The sequence below is a fragment of the Dipodomys spectabilis genome, unplaced genomic scaffold, assembly GCF_019054845.1.
Source record: "Dipodomys spectabilis isolate Male_0828 unplaced genomic scaffold, ASM1905484v1 ptg000173l, whole genome shotgun sequence".
NCBI lineage: Eukaryota > Metazoa > Chordata > Mammalia > Rodentia > Heteromyidae > Dipodomys > Dipodomys spectabilis.
In genome coordinates, this window is record NW_024870850.1 from 10584051 (window position 1) to 10610570 (window position 26520).

General features: G+C 57.8%; 3 protein-coding genes across 3 annotated transcripts in view; all 3 read right to left on the reverse strand.

Annotated features, from left to right (window-relative positions):
• Positions 1–293: 293 nt before the first annotated feature.
• Positions 294–10400, reverse strand: Fdx2 (ferredoxin 2). Its single transcript, XM_042693782.1, is given in 7 exon segments — positions 294–466; positions 538–625; positions 8904–8934; positions 8936–8989; positions 8991–9011; positions 10141–10194; positions 10262–10400. Coding segments are annotated over 7 exon segments (501 nt in total). The 5' UTR covers positions 10358–10400; the 3' UTR covers positions 294–309.
• A 497-nt stretch (positions 10401–10897) lies between these two features.
• On the reverse strand, positions 10898–26483 carry Raver1 (ribonucleoprotein, PTB binding 1). The gene is given in 14 exon segments (XM_042693913.1): positions 10898–11912; positions 12010–12087; positions 12324–12412; positions 12415–12462; positions 12892–12979; positions 13682–13975; positions 14048–14259; positions 14361–14448; positions 14767–14873; positions 15048–15177; positions 15262–15453; positions 21161–21630; positions 24007–24073; positions 26082–26483. Coding segments are annotated over 14 exon segments (2517 nt in total). The 5' UTR covers positions 26352–26483; the 3' UTR covers positions 10898–11528.
• Tyk2 (tyrosine kinase 2) overlaps positions 14841–26520 on the reverse strand; it is a 41603-nt gene continuing 29923 nt past the window's right edge. Inside the window, exon 26 of the mRNA XM_042693911.1 lies at positions 14841–14866. The gene's annotated coding sequence lies outside the window, so the exon portion shown is untranslated. The remainder of the gene's footprint in view (positions 14867–26520) is intronic.

Here is a 26520-nt window from a genome sequence, read left to right on the forward strand (position 1 = left end):
GGGGGGGGGCCGGGGGGCGTCAGGGCGGGGGGGGGGGGGCCGGGGCCGGGGGGGGGGGCTGGGCCGGGGGCCGGGGCGGGGGGGGGGGCCGGGGCGGGGGGGACCTGGGCGGGGGGTGGGCCGGAGCTGTGGGGGGGGGCCGGGGCTGTGGGGGTGGGCCGGAGCCGGGGGCCCGCTGGGGGGCCGGGCCGCGTCCCCTCCGCCCCCGTCCGAGCCCGGGCCGGGCCCCGCGCGGCCGCCCGCTCTCTCCCCGCAGGTCCCGTGGCGGGGCCGATCCGTGGCTCGCACCCCCCCCCCCCCCCCGCCACGTCAGTGGGGTTTGGGCACGTGGCCGTCCACGTAGAAGTTGCGGGTGATCCTGGGCAGCGTGAACTCCGCCCCGTCCAGCTCGCGGGTCAGCACGATCTGGCAGCCCAGGCGGGAGTTCTCCTGGAGCAGGGGCGCCATGTCCAGCATGTCGTCCTCCCTGGGGGGGGTCAGCGGTCAGCGCGGGGACCCGCGGCTGGGGGACCCCCCCCCCCCACCCTCCCGGCTCACCTCTCCTCGGGGGGAGGCAGAAGGTCCAGGTGGGCCGCGCTCACGTACACGTGGCAGGTGGAACACGCCAGGGAGGCTTCGCAGGCCCCTGGGGAGGAAGTAGAGGGGGGGGGGGGGTGAGGCCTCACTTCTGGGTTAGCAGCTGGCCCAAGCACCCCAAGGGTTTGGGGGAGTCCTGGGGGGAAGGAGGCCTAGTCCTGAGGCTTGAACTCATGGCCTGGGCCCTGTCCCCGAGCTTCTTTGCTCAAGGGGGATGCTCTACTGCTTGAGCCACAGCTCCACTTCCGGCTTTTTGGTGGCTCATTGGAGATAAAAAGTGTCTCACCCACTCAGCTGTGCCGGCTGGCTCTGAATTGCAATTGCAGTCTTGGATCTCCACCTCCTGAGAGGATAGGATTACAGGCAGGAGCCGCCAGCACACCACACAGCCCAAGGTCTTACAAAGACACGGCCTAGCGGACCCCAGGTGCCATCCACAGAGATCGTGGCCATTAATTTCTGTGTAGATAAGATAGGAAGAGGCTGGGAAGGTGGCTTGGTGGTAGAGCGCTTCCCCTGCATGCATGAAGCCCTGGGTTCGATTCCTCAGTACCACATACAAAAAAAAAGCTGGAAGAGTGGCGCTGTGGCTCAAGTGGTACAGTGCTAGCCTTGAGCAAGAGAAGTTCAGGGACAATGCCTAGGCCCTGAATTCAAGCCTAGAACTGGCCCTAAATAAATAAGATGGGAAAAAATGCAACAGGTCAACAGGCACCTGTGAGGCCTTACTAGGACCCTGTGCTGGACGCCGCGGCGGGCATCTCCCTGCTGATCCCAGGGGCACGGGAGCTGGTTGAGCACAGTGGCTCATGCCTGTAATTCTAGCTTCTCTGAAGGCTGAGAACTGAAAATCCAGATTCAAAACAAGATGGGGCATGAAAGTCTGTGAGACTCTCAACTCCAATGAACCACCAAAATATCAGAAATGGAGCTGTGGCTCAAGTGGTAGAGCACCACTGTTGAGTACAAAAAGCTAAGGGACAGCTGGGTGCCGGTGGCTCATCCCTGTAATCCTAGCTACTCAGGAGGCTGAGATCTGAGGATCATAGTTCAAAGCCAGCCCGAGCAGGAAAGTCCATGAGACTCTTATCTCCAATTAATCACCAGAAAACCGGAAGTGGTGCTGTGGCTCAAGTGGTAGAGCGCTAGCCTGGAGCTGAAGAGCTGAGGGACAGTGGCCAGACTCAGAGTTCAAGCCCCACCACCAAAAAAAAGCTAAGGGACAGGATCTAGACCCTGGTTTTGACCCCCAGTATATACAAACACACAGGCAGGGGCTGGGATGTAGCTCAGTGGCAAAGCGCTTGCCTAGCAAGTGCAACGTCCTGGGTTCGATCCCCAGTACCAAAAAAGAAAAGACAAAAAAAATACAGTTAAAAAAAAACCCAAACAACAAACACACAGGCAGAGCCGGGCGCTGGTGGCTCACGCCTGTAATCCTAGCTACTCAGGAGGCTGAGATCTGAGGATCGCAGTTCAAAGCCAGCCCGGGCAGAAGAGACTGTGAGACTCCTATCTCCAATAAACCACCAGAAAACCGGAAGTGGCGCTGTAGCTCAAGTGGTAGAGCGCTCGCCTTGAGCTGAGGGACAGCGCCCAGGCCCAGAGTTCAAGCCCCACGACCGACAAAAAAACAAAACAAAACACAGGCAGGCAAACACACACACACACACACTAAAGTTCAAATTCCTTTACTCAGGACTTGAGATCTACTTTTCCCTCTATCATTCCATTGATTCCTATTTTTTAAATTTATTTTTGTTGGTGGGGCTTGAACTCTGGGCCTGGGCACTGTCCCTCAGCTCTCAGTTCAAGGCGAATGCTCTACCACTTGAGCTACAATGCCACTTCGGGTTTTCTAGTGGTTTATGGAGAAGAGTTTCACAATGTTTCCTGTCCGGGTTGGCTTTGAACTGCGATCCTCAAATCTCAGCCTCTTGAGCCGCTAGGATGACAGGCATGAGCCACCGGCGCCTAGTTTTTTTCGTTTTTTTTTTTTAAAGACAGGGCTTTCCCAGGCGCAGGTGGCTCATGCCTGCAATCCTAGATACTCAGGAGGCTGAGATCTGAGGATCGTTGTTCAAAGCCAGCCTGGGCACAAAAGGTGAGACTTTTTTTTTTTTTTGTAGGTCGTGGGGGCTTGAACTCTGGGCCTGGGCGCTGTCACTCAGCTCTTCAGCTCAAGGCGAGCGCTCTACCACTTGAGCTACAGCGCCACTTCCGGTTTTCTGGTGGTTTATTGGAGATAGGAGTCTCACAGTGTCTCCTGCCCGGGCTGGCTTTGAACCGCGATCCTCAGATCTCAGCCTCCTGAGTAGCTAGGATTACAGGTGTGAGCCACCAGCGCCCGGCTAAAGGTGAGACTCTTTTTTTTTTTTCTTATGTGGTGCTGAGGAATCGAACCCAGGGCCTCAGGCATGCAAGGCAAGCCTACCACTGAGCCACCTTCCCAGCCCAAGGTGAGACTCTTAAACCACTCGGAAAACTGGAAGTGGTGCTGTGGTGCAAGTGGTAGCGTACTCGCCTTGAGCTGAAGAGCTGAGGGACAGAGCCCAGGCCCAGAGTTCAAGCCCCACCACCAACAAAAAAACAAAAAAAAGAAAGAAAAAGAAAGACAGGCCTTTGAAGGACAAGGCTGTACTGGAAGTCGAGATCTTCCCTGGGGCTGGGAATGTGGCTCAGCGGTAGAATACTTGCCTAGCATGCATGAAGTACCTCACTACCACATACACAGAAAAAGCTGGAAGTAGCGCTATGGCTCAAGTGGTAGAGTGCTAGCCTTGAGCAAAAGCAGCTCAGGGACAGCACCCAGACCCTGAGTTCAAGCCCCAGGACTCACAAAAAACAACAACACGGGCTGGGAAGGTGGCTCAGTGGTAGAGCGCTTGCCTGGCATGCATGAAGCGCTGGGTTCGATTCCTCAGCACCACATAAGCAGAAAAAAGCCAGAAGTGGTGCTGTGGCTTACGTGGTAGCATGCTGGCCTTGAGCTGAAGAGCTGAGGGACAGAGCCCAGGCCCAGAGTTCAGTCCCATGACTGACCAAAAAACAAACAAAACAACAACAAAGATCTTCCCCTCTCAGCTTCCTAACAGCTGGGATTACAGACATACACTACTATGACTGGCTCCACAACTACCTCCCTGATCTACCACCCAGGGCCCTGCTCCTGCTGTCCCTAAAGACTGGAATGCTCTTTTTCTCCACTGACTCAACTTGACTGTCCCCAGACTCCCTCTCATTCTGCTTCTTTTCTCTTCTCCCTCTTAATTTAGGGCATCATTCACTGCCATAAATAAACCTCGTTTATTCCTTTTTTCGTGTGCCGGTACCAGATTAGCCACAGGTGAATCACTGTGCCTGGCTTATAACTCTCTCTCTCTCTCTTTTGGTCTTCGACCAGGACTTGAACCTGATCCTTTTTTGTTGTTGTTGTTGGTCGTGGGGCTTGAACTCTTGAACTCAGGGTCTGTACACTGTTCCCTGAGCTCTTTTTGCTTAAGGCTAGTGCTCTACCACTTTGAGCCACGGCACCATTTCTGGTTTCCTGGTGGTTCATTGGAGATGAGTCTCACAGACTTTCCTGCCTGAGCTGGCTTTGAACTGCAATCCTCAGATCTCAGCCTCATGAGGAGCGAGGATGACAGGTGTGAGCCACTTGTGCCTGGCTTACCTGATGCTTTAGCTCACTGGCTAGCACTCATCAATTGAGCCATGCTTCCAACCCCATAAATAGTTATCTTTACCTCTAGGCCGACCTGCCTTCCTCTCTGCAACAGGTGCCAGGTACAAAGTATTACAAATAATTTCACTCCCAGCCACTCAATGGAGAACAAAGAAATCACCTGGTTGGGGCTGGGAAGGTGGCTCAGTGGTAGAGCGCTGGCCTTGCATGCCTGAGGCCCTGGGTTCGATTCCTCAGCACCACATACAGAGAGAAAACTGGAAATGATGCTGTGGCTCAGGTGGTAGAGTGCTAGCCTTGAGCAAAAGCAGCTTAGGGACAGTGCCCAGGCCCTGAGTTCAAGCCAGAACCGGCCAAAACCAAAACCAAAAAAACAAAAAACCAAAGCCACCTGGTTTAAAAACAGCTGGAGAGCCTAGGCGCTGGCAGCTCACGCCTGTAATCTTAGCGACTCAGGAGTTTGTGATCTGAGGGTCATAGTTCAAAGCCATCCCGGGCAGGAAAGTCCATGAGATTCATCTCCAATTAACCACCGAAAAGTTGGAAGTGGAGCTTGGCTCGAACTGTTACAGAGTGCTAGCTTTAAGCAGGAAAGTTCAGGGAAAGCACCCAAAGCCTTAAGTTCAAACCCTTCAGATCAATAAAATATCTGGGGAAGTCAGGTGCCCGTGGCTCACGCCTGTCATCCTGGCTACTCAAGAGGCTGAGATCTGAGGATCAGCGTTCAAAGCCAGCTGGGGCAGGAAAAGTCCATGAGGCTTTTGTCTCCAATGAACCACCAGAAAACCGGAAGTGGCGCTGTGGCTCAAGTGGTAGAGCACTTGCCTTGAGCTGAAGAGCTGAGGGACAGCGCCCAGGCCCAGAGTTCAAGCCCCACGACTGACAGAAAAAAGAAAAAAAAATACTCTATATATTAGGCGACGGTGGATCACACTTGTAATCTTAACTACTCAGGAGGCTGAGATGTGAGGATCTCGGTTCAAAGCCAGCCGGGGCAGGAAAGTCCATGAGACTCTTATCTCCAATAAACTACTCAGAAAAAGCCAGAAGTGGTTCAGTGGCTCAAGGAGTAGAGCACAGCCACAGAGAGGCTCAGGGGCAGCAGCCAGCCCTGAGTTCAAGCCCCAGGACAGGCAAAAAAGAAGAAAACAAAACAAAAACCGTAAAGACAAAAACAAAAAAATCTCTGTGTATTTCCTGGTAGATCTCTGCCTTCCCCATTGAATATGGCATCATCATATTTACGTTTTTGTTTTTTTTGGGGGGGATCCGGTCGTGGGGTCTGAACTCTAGGCCTGGACACTGTCCCTCAGCAACTCAGCTCAAGGCGAGCGCTCTACCACTTGAGCCACAGCGCTACTTCCGGCTTTCTCTGCTTATGTGGTGCTGAGGAATGGAACCCAGGGCCTCAGGCATGCGAGGCAAGCGCTCTACCACTGAGCCACCTTCCCACCCCCATCATCATGTTTACTAGGGAGACTTTTTTCATTTTCATTTTTATTTTGTTACTGGTCCTGGAGCCTGAACTGGGGCCTGAGCGCCGGCCCAGCTTCCCATGTTCAAGGCCAGCGCTCTACCACTTAAGCTACAGCACCCCTTCCAGTGTTCTGGTGGTTCATTAGAGAAGAGTCTCACGGACTTTCCTGCCTGGGCTGGCTTTGAACTCTGATCCTCAGATCTTGGCCTCCTGAATTAGTAGAATTATAGGCCTTTTTTAGAGGTTTTTTTTGTTTGTTTTTGCCAGTCATGGGGCTTGAACTCAAGACCTGGGCACTGCCCCTGAACTTCTTTTGCTCAAGGTTAGCACTCTACCACTTGAGCCACAGCATCACTTCTGTTTTTCTTCTGTTTATGTGGTGCTAAGGAATCGAACCCAGGGCCTCATGCATGCCAGGCGAGCACTCTACCACTGAGCCACCTTCCCAGCCCCCCTTTTTAGATTTTCACTGGTAATTTTTTAGCGGTTATTTAGAGATGGGAGTCTCTCTCTCTCTCTCTTTTTTGCCGTAGCTGGCTTCAAACTGTGATTCTCTGGATTTCAGCCTCTGATGAGCAGAGATTACAGGCATGAGCCACCAGAGCCCAGGGATTATTGTCCCTCCAGAAGTCATGTCTAGCTTATATAGTGCCACCTAATGCCTAGTAGGTTTTCAGTATCCACAAAGGCGCAACATGGATGAGTGGCTACAATGAGCTAGATTTCAATCTAGGTTTCCTTGATTTTGGACCAGGTCTATTTTTTTTTTGGTCAGTCATGGGGCTTGAACTCTGGCTTAGGCGCTGTCCCTCAGCTCTTCAGCTCAAGGTGAGCGCTCAACCACTTGAGCCACAGCATTACTTTCAGTTTTCTGGTGGTTCACTGGAGATAAGAGTCTCATGGACTTTCTTGCCCAGGCTGGCTTTGAACCGTGATCCTCAGATCTCAGCCTCTGAGTAGCTAGGATTACAGGCGGGACCAGGTCTACTGATGCTGGGGCTTGATTTTCCACCACTAAATTGGAGTTCAGCTCTATTTAGAGTTGTTAATGAAGATTCAGTCAGGGGGCTCAAGTGGTAGAGCCTTGAGCAAGAGAAGCTCAGGGACAGTGTCCAGGCCCTGAGTTCAAGCCCCAGGAACGGCACCAGTCAGTTCATACATTAGCTGCTGTTGGTCTTTCTGCTGGTCGTGGGGCCTGAACTCTGGGCCTGGGCGCTGTCCCTCAGCTCTTCAGCTCAAGGCTAGTAGTGCTCTAGCACTTGAGTCACAGCGCCACTTCTGGCCTTTTCTGTTTATGTGATGCTGAGGAATCGAACCCAGGGCCTCATGCTTGCAAGTCAAGCACTCTACCACTGAGCCACCTTCCCAGTCCGTCTTTCTTTCTTTTAACAATACCAATCTCCAATCCTGTTATCACAAGAGGCAGCTAATTAAGTGGGAATTGAATCTCCCAGCTCCCTGTGGGACACAGGACAAGAAAGGGAACAAAACACTGACAAGTGCTATGAGGACAATAAAACAGACTAGGTCAAGTGCTGTGTGACTCATGCCTGTAATCCCAGCTACTTGGCTGTTGGAGATCTGGAGAATCACAGTTCCAGGCCAGCCCAGACGAAAAGTTAGCAAGACCTCTGCCTCAATGGAACTGGGTATGGTGGTTCATACCTGTGATTCCAGCTTCATAGGAGGATCATGTTAGGAGGCTAGCCCCATACAAAAAGCAATACCCTATTTGAGATATAGCATGACTCAAATGGTAGCATTCTTGCCTTCAACGTCTTAAAACTTTTTCTTTTTTTTTTTTCCCCCTGGTCGTGGGGCCTGAACTCTGGGCCTGGGCGCTGTCCCTCAGCTCTTCAGCTCAAGGCTAGCGCTCTCTACCATTTGAGCCACAGTGCCATTTCCGGCTTTTTTTCTTTTTGCTTATGTGGTGCTGAGGAATCGAACTCAGGGCCTAATGCTTGCAAGGCAAGCGCTCTACCACTGAGCCAACTTCCCAGCCCAACGTCTTAAAACTTAAAAGTAATGCCAAGCTGGGGTGCCGCTGGCTCACGCCCTGTCATCCTAGCTACTCAGGAGGCTGAGATCTGAGGATCTGGGTTCAAAGCCAGCCTGGGTAGGAAAGTCCGTGAGACTCCTATCTCCAATAAACCACTAGAAAACCGGAAGTACCACTGTGGCTCACTCGGTAGAGCGCTTGCCTTGAGCTGAAGAGCACAGGACAGTGCCCAAGCCCAGAGTTCAAGTCCTACGACCTGACCAAAAAAAAAAAGAAAAAGTAATGCCAAAACAGGAAACAAATGCCAAAATACTGATATGACCGAGTTAACTGGCTAAGGAAGATGACCTGTTAGGAAGGTGACATTTACTGAGAAGATATACCTGAGGCAGAGAACAGGAAATACAAAGGTCCTGAGGTGGGCGTTTGGCTGCTAAATACATGAAGAAAGTTACTGTGGCTCAGTACTCAAGAGTCTGGTAAATTGCAGGCAAGCCTGGGCCACAGAGCAGGGCAGGACTCAGTCTCAAAACAACCAGAAGAAGGGCAGTGTCATCTGGGCTCTTGTTAGTGGCTTACAACAATACCTATAATCCCAGCTACTCAGGAGGCTGAGATCTGAGGATCACAGTTCAAAGCCAGCTTGGGCAGTAAAAGTCTCTGAGACTCTCATCTCTGAATAAATAAGCCATTCAGAAAAGGCCAGAAGTGGAGCAGTGGTTCAGGTAGTAGCGTGCTAGCCTTGAGCCAAAGAAGCTGAGGGGCAGAACCCAGGGCCTGCGTTCAAGTCCCAGGACTGGCAAGAAAAAAAAAAAAAAAGAATGGCAGTGTGTTCAGGCCCTGAAGGCTCAGGCCTGAATCCTCGCCACGCAGGAAGCTGAGATTAAGGGTAGCACTCCAAAGCCCGCCCAAGCAGGTAAGTCTGTGTCTCTATCTCCAACTAACCATGGAAACAACAACAAAAAAAAAGCAGGGAGTGGAACAATCACGTGATCGAGCTCAGGGCAGCGCCCAGCCCCTGAAGACCCCGAGTTCAAGCTCCAGCGCGCGCAGCGCACACGCACACACACACACACACACACACACACACACACACACTCACACTCTCTCTCCCTCTCTCTCTCCCTCTCTCTCTCCCCGCGGCTTTGCGCGGGCGCGGGCCCTACCTTCCAGGTCCACCCCGTGGCGCTGGGCCAGGGTGAAGAACGTCGTCCCCGACTCTGCCGCTCACGGGGATCCGCTGTCCGGCGCGGGTCTATGAACACCACGTTCACCCTGCGGGGCGGGTCGGGGGGGGGGGGCCGGGGCTTGGGGGTGCGGGCCTCGCGGCTGGGGCGGGGGGGGGGGGGGGGTCGGGGTGCGGACGCGGGCTAGGGGCGCGGGGGGGGGGGCTCGGGGCGCGGGCTCGGGGTGCAGACGCGGGGGGGACTCGGGGCGCGGGGTCGGGTGCGGGGGGGGTGCGGACGCGGGGGTCGGGGGCGCGGGGTCGGGGTGCGGGGGGGGTGCGGACGCGGGGCGCGGGGGCGTCGGGGGGCGCGGACGCGGGGTCGGGGCGCGGGGGGAGTCGGGGCGCGGGGTCGGGGCGCGGGGGGACTCGGGGCGCGGGGTCGGGGTGCGGGGGGGGTGCGGACGCGGGGTCGGGGCGCGGGGTCGGGTGCGGGGGGGGGGGTGCGGACGCGGGGTCGGGGCGCGGGGGGGGGAGGTCGGGGCGCGGGGGGGAGTCGGGGCGCGGGGGGGGAGTCGGGGCGCGGGGGGGAGTCGGGGCGCGGGGTCGGGGCGCGGACGCGGGCTCGGGGCGCGGGCTCGGGTGCGGGGGGGGGTGCGGACGCGGGGTCGGGGGCGCGGGGGGACTCGGGGCGCGGGCTCGGGGTCGGGGCGCGGGGGGGGGTCGGGGCGCGGGGGGGGGTCGGGGGCGCGGGCTCGGGGCGCAGGGGGGAGTCGGGGCGCGGACGCGGGGTCGGGGCGCGGACGCGGGGTCGGGGCGCGGGGGGGGGTCGGGGCGCGGGCTCGGGGCGCGGGGGGGGGGGTCGGGGCGCGGGCTCGGGGCGCGGACGCGGGGTCGGGGCGCGGACGCGGGGTCGGGGCGCGGGGGGTGTCGGGGCGCGGGCTCGGGGCGCGGGGGGGGGGGTCGGGGCGCGGGGGTCGGGGGCGCGGGGGGGGAGTCGGGGCGCGGCTCGGGGCGCAGGGGGGAGTCGGGGCGCGGACGCGGGGTCGGGCGCGCGGGGGGGGTCGGGGCGCGGGCTCGGGGCGCGGGGGGGGTCGGGGCGCGGGGTCGGGGCGCGGGGGGGAGTCGGGGGCGCGGGGTCGGGGCGCGGACGCGGGGTCGGGGCGCGGGGTCGGGGCGCGGGGTCGGGGCGCGGACGTGGGCTCGGGGCGCGGCCCCCCCCCCCCCCCCCGCACTCACACGTCCCCCGGCCGCTCGGGGGCCTCCGGCCGCCTCTCCCGCGGATGCAGAGCCTGGAAGACACGCGCGGGCGTCAGCGGCCCCGGCGGCGCCCGGGCGCGGCCCCCGGCACCCACGTACCCGCGCTCCCCAGCTTCCGGGTCGCCTCCGGGGCCGCCGTTCCCCCGGACCAACTCCACCAGGAGCCTCGGGCCGCCCGGAGCAAGAACCCGGCATTCACGCCGCCTCGGGCCATGGAGGCGGCCCATGACAGGCGTCACGTGACCTGGGCACTGAGCATGCGCGGCGCCGACCGCCCGTAATACCTGGAAGCGCCGCGCGCGCCGCGTCCCGGTCGCCAGCAGCTGGGGGAGCGGGGTGTGTCCCCGGCGCGAACACGTGTGTGGGGGCCATCCTGGACCCCCCACCCCGGCGTCCGTGTGTCCCCCAAGAAACCAGCCAGCCGTGATCTCTTTAAAACCGTTTACTTACAAACTTTAATTCAGCAAAGGTCTCTGTGTGGAAAGAACGGGGAAGGCACCCCCTGGCGTGGACGTGCGCCCCAGAGTCCGGGGGAAGCGGGGGGCCCGGCTGGACAGGGCGCCCCCCCCCCCCCGCGTGGACACGTCCTGCCGGTGGGCGGGGCAGGACGGTGCGTCCTGCGGCACCTAGGGTGGTGGCGGCTCTGTTTACAGAGCGAGGCTGGCATCTGCTCAGAGGCCGTGGCCGGCGGGGGGGGGGGGGGGGGGGGGGGGGGGGGGGAGGGGGGCGGGGGCGCCTCTCTGTGCCTAGGCTTGGGTGGGAGGGGGGAGACTGCCAAGACCAAGGCTTTGTTTGGCCTTCGGGCCCCGTGGAGGGGAGGATCTGGCGAGAGGGGGGCCCAATCTTCAGGCCAGAGATGTTTTGGTCCTGAGTCAAAGCTTTGCGGGGGGAGTGGGGAGGGGGAGAGGTTGGCGTCTGAGAAGCTCTGGCTGGCGAAGCCTGGGGCCCAACTTTAAGGCATCAGGAGGTGAGGGGGGAATCGCAGCGGGGGGGGGGGTACTGGCCAGAGTGGGCTTGTGGGGGCCGGACACCGCCATGCCCACAGCACACACGCGGGAGAAGAGAGTGGGGCCGCCGACCCGCAGTGTGCGCTGCAGGCCCGGCAGGAATCAGAGCGGGGGAGGGGCATCTCGATGGTTAAAAAACGAAAGAGGAATCATAAAAAATTATAAAAGAAAACCGAAGTCCATTGTCAAAAGTTAAAAAAGGCCAGACAGTCTCTGATCCTCGCGGGAGGTCAGGGGCCTCCAAGGCACTGGAAAGGCCAAAACACAGGAGTGATGAGGCGAGGGGGGGGGGGGACCCCTGAGAGCCGGCACGGGAGGAAGGGCCCAGGGAGGAGCGAGCAGGCGGTGCCGCCTCTCTCTTAAGGCTGCAGGTTTTCTGCGCATGGGAGCAGGCCCGGACATGGGGGGGGGGGGGGCTCCCAAAGCCCTCTTATTTCCTTGGGCTCCAGTTCCTTGGTCAGCGAAGTCTTTCCCGAGATTTCTCTTAGTACTGAAAGAAAATTGGGGGGGGAAGGAAGGGGGGAGGGACATCCCACAAAACCCAGGAACCCCCCCCCCCCCAAAGCGCTGTGCTGCGGGGGAGGCCCCTTAGAAAATCCGCTTCCGCGCTTCCGCTTCAGGTAGGAGTCTGCGTAGTGGCCGCCCAGGCCCTGCGAGTGCTGGCCCACGTAGCTGCCCTCGGGGCTGGGCTCGGGCGAGGGCAGCAGGTGGGCAAAGCTACGCTTCTGGCCGCCCAGCGGGGTCTGGAGACAAAGAAGAGAAGAAGGGCTGCATCAGGGAGGGGGGCGGGGAGGCAGGGGGCTCCCCAGCCCCGTGTGTCCCCCCACTCCCTGCCAATACCTTCAACAGGGGGCTATGGCCATTGGGCCCAAGGCCCAGGAGCCCCTCACTGGAGCCCAGCGGGGAGGATCCAACAGCCTGCAGAAAGGGGACGGGGTGGGGGTGGGGGGGTGGGGTCACTCTTGGGACAGGAGGTTCTCCAGTGGGCAGATTCCACTTCCCAGAGCCTCAGTTTCCCATCTGGGGGCTGATGGGGAAGCCGGAAGTGTGGCATTCTGCACACAGCGGGCAGGTTTGATCCCTGACACCCCAGCCACCCCAGCATCCTGGCTAGCCTGGGGACCCGCCTCCTGCAGGAACGTGTCCTTCCTCACCTTGCTGAGGTGGCTCTGTTTGAGGCCGGCCTGCAGGCCACTGGTGAAGTAGGATGTCGGGGAGCCCGAGTAGAAGTGTGAAAGAGGGGCCCGCCTCCTCCGCCACTCCGATCTCCATAGCCACTGGGTGGGGGGATATCTGCAGAGAGGGGTGGACTGACTGAGGCCACTGGACGGGCCCAAACAAGGCTGAGTGACACCCTACAGAGAGCTGGCAATGCAAGCTCTCCCCTCATCTTCAAATGAACTTGGGCTGGACTTGGGATGGTGGGGCCCCCATGGGCCAGTGACCAACACCTGGGGGGGGGTCCCCCTGACCTTCAACAGCCTGGGGACAGCCACTGAGCCCCTAGGGAGCGAGCAACCAAGGAAACCACCCGCCACGCTGCAGAATGGCAAGAAAGGAAAAAATGTCCGCAGCCAGGCCTGGTAGCTCACGTCTATAGTCCCAGCTACTCAGAGGCTGAGGCACAAGGACCCCCAACAACATCTCAGAAAAAATTTTTAAAAAAAAAGGCTACACAATGATAGAGCAAGGAGTCCGCACAGCCACAGGGCTGAAACGCACAGGCAGCTCCTACCTTGTGCCGGCTGGGTCTGTGAGCCCCCAGGGCTGGCTCCCGAGCATGGGGGAAGAGCCCGCGAGGTCCCACGTCCTGCAGGAAAGGCACCGGAGCAGAAGAGATGAGGTTCTGTGCCAGCCTCACCCTGTCTCAATTTCACAGCCTGGCTGGCCCCATAGAACCATGTCCTGCCCCCCCCCCCCCCCCCCCCCCCCCCCCCGGCAAATTTGGTCCTGGAGTGGCCATAGAATCACAGATGCGGCCACCCATCCCAAGAGCCACTGTGGAGAACAGGAATGGCCATGCGTGAACATTGACAAGACTGGCGTGCGTGCGTGTCTTCTCTCTCCTTCCTCCTTTCCTTCCTTTTGGGGGGCACTGGTACTAGAGGTTCAAAGCCAGGTCCTGGCGGCACTGTCCCTTAGCTTTTTTTGCTCAAGGCTGGCAGTCTACCACCTGAGTCACACCTCCTTCTTGGGGCATTTTGCTGATGAGTTGGGCACAAGAGTCTCACAGCCGGGCGCCGGTGGCCGGTGGCTCCCGTGTCATCCTAGCTACTCATGCTGAGATCTGGGGACCAGATCTCAAAGCCAGCGCGGGCAGGAAAGTCCATGAAACTCTTATCTCCAATAACACCATCAGAAAACCAGAAGGGGCGCTGTGGCTCAAGCGGTAGAGGGCCAGGCTTGAGCTGAAGAGCTCAGGGACAGCGCTCAGGCCCAGAGTTCAAGGCCCACAACCGACCAAAAATAAACAAAAGAGCTGGCCAGCCCCAGGTCCGCCGCAGGTACTCACCGAAGGGTAGTCGAAGCCAAAGCTGTCAGGCAGCCCTGGTTCAGGGGGTAACTGGGAGCTGGAGAGGGGGCTGAGCAGGCGGGACTTGGGTGGAAAAGCTTTGCTGCCGCCCCCTCCCCCCGCGCTCCGGGGAGGGGGTGTGGGGGCCTCGGGTGGGCGGCGGACTCGGTTGCCACCTCCCCAGCCCCGGCCCTCACTCCCTGCCAGGTTGCTGGCAGGAAGCAAGCTGTGGAGGTTCAGGTAAGGGTTCAGGGGGATCCGATAGTCCTTGGGGGGCTCCCCCAGCAGCGACACCTGGGAAGAAAGGAGCAGATTTACAAAGGTCCCAGGCAGAGGGGGTGGGGGGAGGGGTGGAAGGCGCTTTACCCCGGTGGGCGCAGGCAGGGCCCCGCTGTCCTTCTGCAGGCCTCTGACTCCTTGGCCACGGAGCCCCACAGGGGCAGGAGGTGGGGTGAGCTGGGCGGACGGGGGACCCAGACCCATGGTGTCCCGGTCGCCCACAGAGGGGCCCAGCAGCGGTGGCAGCAGGGGGGGTGGTTTTCCCCGTCCGGGCAGCAGCTCTGAGGGCAGATTTCCCCCTATGGACAAAGGGGGGGGATCATGAGCCAGTGACCTCGGCCAAGGCCACGCCGTGGGCTTCTGCCAGTGTTGGGGGGGGTGGGCGAGAAGTGGGTGTTACCTGCAGACAGCTCCCCAAGGAGAGGACTGGCAGTCTGGGTGCCCGGCTGGAGGGTGCCCAGGGGTGAGTCTCCCAGAATGCCCGGCTTCTAGAATAGAGCACAGTCAGCTGGAGACAGGCCGGTGTAACCTGGACAGCAGATGGGCTTGGCCGCCCCATGCCAGCTTGGGGGGGTGGAAGGGGAGTGAGGCAAACCCACAGTGGCACCCATCCACGCCCCACGGCCTCTGCATGGGCAAGCGGACGGGTGTGCAGGGGAGGGGCCTGAGCAGCCCCACGGGAACGCGCAGGCCGCGGGGGCGGGGCGTGGCCGCGGGGGCGGGGCGTGGCCGCGGGGGCGGGGCGTGGCCGCGGGGGGCGGGGCGTGGCCGCCGCGGGGCGTGGCCGCCGCGGGGCGTGGCCTCACCTTCTGAGCCTGGCTCTGGGTCTGGGTCTGCAGGGCGAGCTGCAGCAGCGCCGTGGACAGGGCGGGCCCGCTGAGCAGAGGCATGGCTGGGGGGGCTCCCAGGAGGCCTGCGGGGATATGGGGAGCTGGGTGCTGGCCCGCCCTTCACCCAGGCCTGCTGATGGCAGGACACAGACCCTCGGAGGCCTTGTGGCCGTGCTGGCAGGGCCCAGAAAGGGGAGGCGAACCGTCCCCTCGCCCCCATTCCACACCCCACCCCAGGCCGCGCAGCCTCGACTTACCCTGCTTGCCGCCGGCGCCACCGTGGAGTAGGGGGTTGAGCAGCAGCTGGAGGGAGGCGGATGGGCCCAGGTTGCTGAGCAGCTGGAGGATGTTGGGCTCCGGCAGCAGCCCCTTGCCCCGATTGAGGGCCTGGGGAGGGGAAGGGATGGTGGCTTAGAGGGCTGGCAGCCACGCTGGCATCTTGAGGGCGCCCCCAGGCCCATCTCCACTCACCGTGGCCTGGGCAGCGATGAGAGCGGCCAGCATGCTGCGGCCTGGGGGGCCGGGGGCACAGAAGGACACGCGCAGGTGACTGCCCCCCAGGGCCAGGCCGTCAGCCCGCTGCTGGGCCTCCTCCGCCATCTCGGCCGTCTCGTACTCCAGCACGGCGAAGCCCTTCAGCTGTCCATCCTGGCCGCACGCGAGCTGCAGGGAGCGTGGTCATGAGCCAAGGGTGGACCACAGGGGCCAAGATGGGACTCTAGGTGGTGACAGTGACCCCTCCTGGGAGGGGCAGCGGGGTGCCATTCTTGGTCTCCAGCCCTGCTTCTGCCTCTGATCAGCAGCTAATCCTAGTGACCGGCCTCCCTCAAACCCACGTTTCAGAGAACTGAGATGTGCGCATGCCCAGGGCCCCAGGGCACGCAGGAAAGCCGAGCCAGGCACTGGCAGCTCCACTGGGCCTTCTGCTGCCAGGAAGTGGGCAGGAGTCTGGAGTCTCAGCATAGAACCACCAAAGCCAGACAAGAGCCATCTCTCCACACGCCCCACGACAGTCACCAGCCCTTCGTCAGGCCCCCGGGGTCAGAGGTATTACAAAAGAAAAATGGGCCAGAGGCTGGACTGGCCTAATGATGCACACATTGTGTGCATAAAATGCGCTGTGCTGCTAGGTGCTGGTGTCTCCCTTGTCGTCCTAGCTACTCAGGAGGCTGAGATCTGAGGATTGCGGTTCGAAGCCAGCTCGGGCAAGAAAGTCTGTAAGACACTGATCTGCAATAAACAACCAGAAAACCGGAAGTGGTGCTGTAGCTCAAGTGGTAGAGTGCTCGCCTTGAGCTGAAGAGCTGAGAGACAGTGCCCAGGTCAAAAATTCGAGCCCCATGACCGACAAAAAAAAGCCTGTATACTTCAAGTCCCCCAGGGATTGTTTCATAACAAGGTACAAAGTGCAGGGCCACAGACACTGGGCATGGTGGCCTAAGCCCGTCATCCCAGCACTCAGGAGGCAGAGGAGGAAGACCATGAGTTCAAGGACAGCCTGGCTACATAGCCAGACCTTGTCTGGGAAACAAATCCAAAAAGTTACAAATGATCCACTTCAGGTCAGGCTGTACCAAGTGGACCCACCATGAACCTGGGGAGCCCACTTCTTGGTTTTCATTGCACTTGAGGTGCTCAAAGTGTGGGTGGGGCCGGGCGCCGGTGGCTCACGCCTGTCATCCTAGCTACTCAGGAGGCTGAGATCTGAGGATCGTGGTTCGAAGCCAGCCCAGGCAGGAAAGTCTGGGAGACTCTTTATCTCCAATGAGTCATCAGAAAACTGGAAGTGCGCTGTGGCTCACGTGGTAGAGCACTGGCCTTGAGCTGAAGAGCTGAGGGACAGCGCCCAGGGCCGAGTTCAGGCCCCACAACCAGCAACAACCACCACAGCAGCAGCAAAGTGTGGGTGGGGCACCCTTTCCTGTCCCAAGTGACTCTCGGGTGACGACAGGATGATTTAGGTGTGAAGATAAGGTCCCACTGTGCCGCCCAAGTTCATCTCAAACTCAAGTTCGAGTGATCCTCTCATCTCAGTCTCTAGGTGGTATGGGACTACAAGATACTGTACCCAGGACTAATGCAGTTCCCACACAGGCTGAGGACCAGCCTGTCTTTAAGATGGAATAGCGCACAGCCACAAAGGAGTAAGAAAGAGCTTGTGTTGGAACACAGAGCCACACTGGAGACAAAAAGTAGGAAGCCATTCAGGGCCAGTGGTGCACCCCTGTAATCCAAACTACTCGAGAGGCTGAGATCAGAGGATCATGGTTTGAAGCCAATCTGGGCAATAAAGTCTGTGAGACTCTTATCTTCAATAAAAACTACTCTGAAAAAGCTGGAAGTGGTGCTGGGGCTCAAGTGGTAGAGCGCTAGCCTTGAGCACAAAGCAGCCCAGGGACAGCACCCAGGCCAAGTTCAAGTGTGGGGGGGGGGCAAGCAGGGGGAGACGGTTGGCAGGGAAGCCAAGCCAAACGAGGTATGGCAATATTGGAGTTATGAGGTTCAAGGGGTACAGTGCCTAACTAGCAAGCAAGAGGCCTTGTGTTCAAAACCCCAGTACTGCCCGTAAATGGGAGTCGGATGTACATGTACCCCATTTAGACAGCTACTTCAACCTGAATATTTCTGCCCTGAAATGCTGGTGAGCAGCTCATCAGATTTCAGGGTCATTCTCAAAGTTTAAGACTTTAGCATTCTCTAACCCCTAAATCCAAAAGGAGAAATCAGAACCACTGTTTAGTATCCTGTCAGCCTGAGTTTGAAGCCAGACACTAGTAGCTCACACCTGTAATCCCAGCTATTTAAGAGGCTGAAAAGGGTAGGATCAAGGCCTGGAGATTCGACTTCCTTGGGGGGGAGATACAGACAAGGTGGCAATCGCCTGTGATCCCAGGGATTACAAGAAGTCTCAAAGCAGAAAGGTGGCAGCTAAGACCCATGCCCAGGAAAGAGTCTAGATCCTATCTCAAGAAGAACTAGTCACCGGGGCTGGGAAGGTGGCTCAGTGGTAGAGCGCTTGCCTTGCATGCATGAGGCCTTGGGTTCAATTCCTTAGCACCATATAAGCAGAAAAAGCTGAAGTGGCGCTGTGGCTCAAGTGGTAGAGCACTAGCCTTGAGCTGAAGAGCTGAGGGACAGCGCCCAGGCCCAGAATTGAGGCCCATGATCAAAAAACAAAACAAACAAAAAAACTAGCAACCATGTGCTGGTGGCTCCACCCCGGCATCCTAGCTACTCAGGAGGCTGAGATCTGAGGACTCGCGGTTCAAAGCCAGCCCACGCAGGAAAGTCCATAAGACTCAGCTTCAATGAACCACCAGAAAACTGGAAATGGTACCGTGGCTCATATTTAGTAGAGTGCTAGCCTTAAGCTCTAAGAGCTGAGGGACAGAGCCCAGGCCTTGAGTTCAAGCCCCATGATCAACAACACCAAAAACAACCACCCACACCCATACCCAAATTCTAACAAAAACAGGACTAGAGGCATGGCTCAGAGGGAGAGCACCAACCTAGCACAAGGCCCTGAATTCAATACCACCAAAAGAAAAATTGGAGCCAAGTGCCAGTGGCTCACCCCTATAATCTTAGCTACTCAGAATTCTGAGAGCTGAGGATCGGGGTTTGAAGCCATCCTGGGCAGAAAACCAAGAGACTCATCTCTAATTAACCACTCAAAAGCCGGAAGTGGTGCTGTGGTTCAAGTGGTCAGAGCACTAAGCCTTGAGCACAAAGAGTCTGAGACCGTGTTCAAGTTCAAGCCCCATGACCAACAAAAAGGAGAGAGACTGGGCAATGGGTTCAGTGTCACCCGCCTACTTAAGAGGCACAGGCTGGCTCAGGACCAAGTTTCAGATCAGCCTGGGCAACATAAACATAAATGGGCAGGTGGCTCAGCGGTAGAGCGCTCGCCTAGCACGCACGAAGCCCTCGGGTTCGATTCTTTAGTACCAGATGCACAGAAAAAGCCAGAAGTGGCGCTATGGCTCAAGGGATAGAGTGCTATCCTTGAGCAGAAGCAGCTCAGGGACAGTGAGTGCCTAGGCCCCGAGTTCAAGCCCCAGGACTGACAATAAGTAAATAAATACATACACACATAGGTTTCACGTTTCAGGGCATCTCTTAGATCATTGTGGGATCAGGGATGAGCAGGGTCACCCAGAGAAAGTTCTGGGGGTGGGGGTGGGGTCATCAGGGAAGGACACTGAAATTTGTTTTTTTGAGTTTTTTTTTTGGTGGGTCCTGGGGCTTGAGCTCAGGGCCTGGGTGCTGTCCCTTAGCTCTTTTGCTCAAGGCTAGAGCTCTTAGCACTTTGAGCCACAGTTCCACTTCTGGTTTTCTAGCGGTTCACTGGCAATTTCCTACCCAGGCTGGCTTTGAACCATGATCCTCAGATCTCAGCCTCCTGAGTAGCTAGGATGACAGGCGGGAGCCACCAGGCTCACCAGGCCCAGCTGACACACTGAGTTTTGAGCTGCCTGGCTGGCCCATTCACAATCAGAAGCAGCTTTGGGTTAACACCCCTGGTCTTAGGATATGTTTTATTTTCTGCTGTTTTTTTTTTTTCCTGGTGTTGGGCCTGGCTGCCTGTTCTACCACTGGAGCCACACCCAGCCTGTGAAACGCTCTGTATTTATTTTCCAGCAGTATTTTGTGCCCCCTACCCCTGAACTAGCCAAGTTTCTAAGCAACTTTGTAATACAGTAACAGTTAATGGAAGCCAACTGGCCTGCGAACCAGTCAGGTGACCTTCCAGTTTCCCTGGGCTCCTCCTGACTGGAGAAAAGAAACAACTCCAAGATGGCCAGCTCCCTGCTTGGCATCTGCCTGGCCGACCTGCCCTAGGCCTGGCTCCTAACACAGAAACTGAGGCCAGCACCCGGACCCAGTTGATGGGGTTGTTATAAGTGCCGAGACGCACCAAGGGGCTGCTGGGCTACCACTCCAGCACCTTCAGAGTACCCTGGCCACACATGCTGGTTTCATCCTTTGTTTTTTAATGCTGTTGGGAAGGACCCCAGGGCCTTTGCACATGCCAGCCCAGTTTACACAGCACTTGGCTTTCGCCCCTAGTCAAGGGTAGGGCCAAAGCCTGGATATAGAATCCTTCTATTCTTATGAACAGATACACTAGGGGCCAAAGGGTGACCAGGGTCACGTGACTCCTAACTAGAGGGGGGCGGGGCTGAGGCTCCAACCTGACAGCTATTTGTAGGGGTGTGGGGGGGGGAGGGAGGTGTCACCTCAAATCAGGTGGTCCCAGGTGTTTCATAAATGTCTGATGAGCAGCTGGGGTGTAGCTCAGTGGTAGAGCACTTGTTTAGCACACACAAGGCCCTAAATTCCATCTCCAACACCAACTAGATCTAAAATGAGTAAGGTAAGTAAATAAAATAGACAGACAGCAGGTGGCTCATAGCCGTAATCCTAGCTACTCAGGAGCTGAGGAGGATCAGTTTGAAGCCAGCTTGGGCAGTAAGAGACCTTGAGACCCTACCACAAAATGAACAGTAGGGCTGGAGATGTGGCTCAAGCAGAGCAACTAAGGCCAAGTGGTATCAGCAAAAAATAAGGGAATCACAAACAACAGAGCGCTAGCGGATATATCATGGAGGAATGTACTACTCACAGAGCGCTGAGCTGGGCATGGCGACATACGCCTGTAGTACAATCGAGCTAAGGCAGGAGGCTCACACTTTGACCAGGAGGAGAGACCAATGTGGGGAACACAATGAGACCTTGTCTCAAAAAAAAAAAAGTGAGCAGCAAAGCATTACTATGCTTATTTCATGATGATGAGGGCCATGTGTGGGGGCGCGTGCCTGTAGTCCAAGCATGAGGGATTGGAAGGAAGCATGGGAGGATTCTGAATCCAAAGGCATTCTCCTCCATGCCCAGCCTCCGGCAGGGAGCCCCCGGCATTGGAGAAACAGGCAACCCGAGGGAGTGATAGAGCCTGGGGTCCCAGGCTGCACCCCAGCCCGGGGCGCCTCCAGCACCCAAGAGCCCACTTAAAAGTCAGGGGGCACTGCTTCATTTTGTGTGTGTTGGTATTGGGGCTTGAACTCAGGGCCTGGGTGCCGTCCCTGAGCTTTTTTATTTTTTGCTCAAGGCTGGTGCTCTACCACTTGAGCCACAGCTCTACTTCCAACTCTTTGATGGAGCTTTGGAGATAAAGAGTCTCATGAAGCTTCCTTCCTGGGCTGGCCTCGGACCTCGATCCTCCGAATCTCAGCCCTCCTGTGTAGCTAGGATTACAGGCGTGAGCCACAAGGCCCGGCAGCAGCACCGCTTCATTTTCTAGGGGGCCCGATGGGAGGAGGCTGGTGACCGCCGAGGCCCGGCTCCGGGTCCCCGACGGGCCGGGGCTCACCTGGCAGAAGGTGGGTGTGTGCACGGCGGACAGCGCCCGGCGCAGGGCGTCCACGTCGCTGAAGCCCGGCGGCAGGCGCTCGACACAGAGGCAGCGGGAGTGGAGCAGGGCGGGCGTGAGCTGGCCCGCGTCCGTCCAGTGCACGTAGAGCGTGCGCGGGCCCAGCGGCTTGCCCAGCAGGTCCGACTTGGCGCGCGCGGCCGAGTCCTTCTTCATGTACTCGGCGAAGCCGTAGCCCTTGGAGTGGCCGGTGCGCTCGCTGTACACCAGGAAGCAGCGCTCCAGGCTGCCGAAGGGCCGCACCAGCTCCTCGAACTGCGCCTGCGTCAGGCTGGGGGGCAGGTTGGCCACGCACAGCAGGGCGTCGGTGGGCTGCAGCTGCACCGACAGCTCCCGCTCCCGCAGGTGGCTCTGGTGGAAGGTGCCGATGGCCGCCTCGGCCTGCTCGCCGTTCAGCAGGGTCACGAAGGCTGCGGGGCGGGGGCGGGGAGCGGGTCAGCGATGCCGGGCCTGCTGGGGGGGGCCTGACCCGCCCTCCATCTGGTGAGATCACGGGTGCAGAGCCGCCCTCTCCGGCCCCGGGGGACCCCCAGTCACCTGCCACTGGCGATCCGCACAGCTCGGGGCAAGCCGGTGGGGCCTAGGGGCTCCCCCTTCTTGCCGACCCCCCTGCACCTGCTCCCTGCCTCTCCCAGGAGAGAGGCTAAGAAGGCTGTCCAGAGCCACGCGAGGTGGCGCACACCCATAATCCCAACCTCAAAACAGGAGGATCTTGAGTTCTAGGACATTCCAGGCAGCTAGTGATATAATATACACACATATGCACGCATGCATGTGTTTATGTATACATATGTACATATACACATACGTACATCATGTGCTATATGGATGGATGTACATGTCATATTCACAGCACTCGGGAAATGGAGGCCGGACGATCTTAAGTTTGAACACAGCCTGAACTACAGTATGAGATCCTAGCTCAAAAAAAAAAAAAGGTAAAATAAGCTGGGAAGCCAGTGGCTCACGCCTGTCATCCTAGCTACTCAGGAGGCTGAGATCTGTTGGAAGATCAGGGTTCAAAGCCAGCCAGGCCAGGAAAGTTCATGGGACCAATCACATACTAAAGAGCAGGAAGTGGAGCTGTGACTCAAGTGGTAGAGGGCTAACTTGAGCCAACAAAATAAATAAATAAGTAAATAAATAAATAGAAAGTTCAGGGATAGCACCCAAGCCCTGAGTTCAAGCCCCAGGACTGTCACAAACAAATAAAGAGCTAAATCTAGGTTGCGATAACTGCACCATCCTCTCCATTCCTCCAAACCAGCCTTGTGACCTACGTTACCTCCTCTGCCAGCCCCACAGCTGCCTCTAGAAACAGAGCGACGAGACTCCAACCCAGGCCTCTAGCTGCCTTCCCCAGGTAAGGAAAACTGGGCCCCACAAACCCCTGTTCAATCCTGCCCGCTCTCCTGATCCGGCCTTCTACCTCGTATCTTCACGAAGCCTGTCCTAGCTGCTCCAGATCAGGATCCCTGCTCTCTCCACCCACTGTGCCTTTTCTGTTGCTTTTAAAGGTCCCAAGATGCTTTTTTTATTCCTTTTCTTTCTCTAAGACAAGGATCTCCCTATAATAGCCCAGGCTGGCCTTGAACTCACAATCCTTCTGCCTCACGCTCTGGAGCGCTGGGATGCAGGGGTGCGCCATCATACCTGGCCCATTTCACCTTCACATTTGCAACTATTTGAGTAGCCTCCTCCTCTCCAGCCCGGGCTGTTTGGTGGCAAGCCACGTCCCTGGTCCCCGACACATAGTAAATGCTCAGTAAGGATTTGTTGAAAGGTGGCACGAACAGAAAACATCATTCAACATCTGGAGCCCTGATGCATGTGGCACAGGCCCCCACAGTCACAGATTAGCCAAAGTGGGCTCAACGGACTGGGAAGAAAGGAGGTGTGGCTGCACTGAACATGGACAGATTTTTGTCATGATCTTTAGACTCTGCATGCAGTATTTACGTGGTATTAGCTACGCTAAGTCATCTAGAGGTGCTGAAGTCTTGGGAGACTCTGTTGAGTCCCCTAGGAGCCTGGAGCCCCAGAACGGGCCTGTGGACAGCTCACCTGGGAGCCAGCAAGCACATGATTGGCTGATTCTTTGGCTAGTCATTATGCAGCCACAGCATTGGCCCTCCTCCTTGCTACCTGACACAGCCTGAGTGGAGACAGACCAGGATCCCAACATGAAGGCTCTCTGTACCTCCAAGATCTCAATCACTAACCTCACCCTACAGACTGTCAGGGAAGGCTATAGAAGATCTTTAACACCTGGCACAATGGCTAACAGTGGCCGAGGCTGACAAGACCTTCCCAATTTCCTGGAGCTAGGTAGGAGGCAGGCCTATAAGCCAGCAATGACAGCCAAGGTGGACGGTGTCATGATGGCAGGCAGAAGAGACAGCCTGGAACCTTCCACGACACAGCTTTATAAAACAGTGCTAGGAGGGGTGGGAGAATGGTTTTGAGGGAAAAGGATTAGGGACAAAATAAGGCGTGCAAGGGAATTAGAACAGGCTAGGGGCAGGCGTCTGCAAGAGGCAGGAAGATACCCTCGAGGCTGAGATCTGAGAACAGCAGTTCAAAGCCAGCCTGGGCAGGAAAGTCTCTGAGTCTTTTTTATTATCTCCAATGAACCCACCAAAAAGCTAGGAGTGGAGCTGCAGTAGAGAACCAGCCTTGAGTGAGAAAGCGAAGGGATAGTGCCCAGACTCTTTTGGATTGATGTTTAGGAGACAAGATATGACCCTCCCACCTCCAGCCCAGACCCGCCCCACAGCCCCACCAACCTGTCCCTTTGTATTTGTCCACAAAACAGTACTTGAGCTCATAGTCGCTGAGTAGGTCGTGTACTTCCTGCAGAAACAGAAACCAGAGACAGAGTTACCGAGGGATGAAGGAACAGCTGGGCGCTTCTTCCAGGCAGCCCAACTACTAAGGCAGATGGATGACCAAGCCTGCCTCGAGATGCGGAACCTGAGCTTTCAACGAGGCCATTTCACCTGCTCGAGGCCATCACTGGCAAAGCAAGATTCAAGAGCCTGGCTGAAAGCCAGGGCACTGGCGGCCCCTATGCCTGTAACCCTAGCTACTTTGGAGGCTGAGATCTGAGGATCACCATTTCACACCAGCCTGGGCAGAAAAGCCCAGGAGATTCTTATTTCTAATCACCAGAAAGCCAGGCCGGAGAGGGGGGTTCAAGGGGTAGGGTGCAAGCAGTGAGCAAGCAAGCCCAACAAGAGCCTGAGACCCTGAGTTTGAGCCTTAGTATTAGAGGGGGGAAAAAAGTCTGAGCCGGGTGCCAGTGGCGTACACCTATAATCCTAGCGACTCAGGAGGCTGAGATCTGAGGATTGAGGTTCAAAGTCAGTGGGCAGGAAAGTCCCTGAGACTCTTCTCTCTTATCTCCAATGAACCACCCAAAAACCGGCAGTGGCACTGTGGCTCAAGTGGTAGAGCATGTGCCTTGAGCTGAAGAGCTCAGGGCCCAGGCCCAGAGTTCAAGCCCCATGACCTACCAAAAAAAAAAAAAGTCTGTCCACATGCTGCTCAGAAAGCAGATCTTTAAAAGGGAAGTTGTTGAACCTGTCTGACTTATTAGCAAGGCTGTTTCCTACAACTCTACAGCTAAATATTAACAAACCCATATCATGGGCAAAGAAACTGAGGCTTGGGGAGGTGAATAAATATGCCTCACGCTGGGCAGTGGGTCACAGCAGCAGAAATACTATCCAGTGGCATCGAATTGGAGAGGGTGCATATATTTATGACTGTGCCTCCCAATTCCCTCTTGTTGGCAGGGCCGCCTTCCGGGCAGCTGCGTTCTGTGGACACTAGATGGGAGACCAGCCCCAGACCTTGTGGACTTGTGGCGCCTGGTCCCAGATTTGTCCCCCGGTCCCAGATTTGTCCCCTCACCCTCTAAGGGCTCCTTCAACTGTGTGTCCCATCGTGTGGGCAAAGTGGGCCAGGGGCGGGGGGAGGGGGGGGGGAGACAGGGAGAAGGAATCTATCCATTGCTAGAGATGCCATTTCCTGGGTCCAAAGAGCAGGAGGAAGGGCTGTCCTGGGTAGGCGTAGTGGGGGGAGGGCATGCAGCAGGAAGATCGGCCAAGGTGAACTCCGCGCGACGCACAGAGCCTTTGCCTCTAAGATCTGAGATAGGGTGGCAGGAAACCTCTTCCCAAATGAATCCTGGGCTTCCTGGAGGAAGGGTGCTACAACTTCCGGCTCTGCATCTTAAAGAGGTATATGAATCGAGGCAGGGTTATGTCCTAACAAGCTTCTGGATGGAAGGTCTCACCACCCAGGTTGTGTGTGTGTGTGTGTGTGTGTGTGTGTGTGTGTGTGTGCGTGTAACACAATCCAAAGGATCGGGGAAGGAAGGTGGAAGAGGGGGGGGAAACTGATGTCCTAACAAACTTCTGGATGGAAGGTCTCACCACCCATGGGGTGTGTGTGTGTGTGTGTGTACCCAGGTTGTGTGTGTGTGTGTGTCTGTCTGTCTGTCTGTGTGACACAATCCAAAGGATCGGGGAAGGAGGGTGGAAGGGGGGGGGGACTGCCCACACCTCCCAATCCAGCAATCCCTTCACACGGTCCTCCCAGGCCAAAGCTCAGTGATCGGGGCTCCCCGCGGCCTGTGGTCGCCCCTAGCAACGGCTCCCCGCACCCCGCAGCCGGTGTCTTCCTCCCTCTCCCCCCGCGGCCCACCGCGCTCCGGTCTCCCCCGATTCCCCGGGATCCCGGCCGGGACCCCCCCCCCCGCAGCGGAGGCCCGCACCGGCGTCGCCGGACGCCCCCGCGCGCAGGCGCACGTCGGTGTTCCCCGCCGCGCTCCCGCGCCGCCCCCCACCGGCCGTACCTGGTTGGTCACGTCCCCCGGGAGGCCTCGGATCAGTATCTTACGGCGGTTACGGAACTGGCGCTCGGTATGTTCCAGGCGTTTCTGGATCTCTTCCGGATCTAGAGGCGGCAGCTCTTCCTCGGGTGCCCGGCGTTCCGCAGTTTCAGTAGCTTCTACTTCGGGCCCAGGCTCCGGACTCAGCGGGGGCCGGTGAGTAACGGACACGTCGGCCGCCATCTTGGGAAACCCGGCGCCTTCTGGGACCAGCGAGTCAAGGCGGAGCGGCATAGAGCGGCAATGAAGGCGCGCCCTCCGATTGGCTAACCAAAGCCCCGCCTTCCCCTCGTCCCCCTCAGCCTATTGGCTAAGGCTCAGCCAGCCTCTCAGAGCCTGAGCTACGTCAGTAGCGCCAGAAGCTCCTCCCCCTTCCGCCTCGGCCAGGCCATTCAGGAGTTGC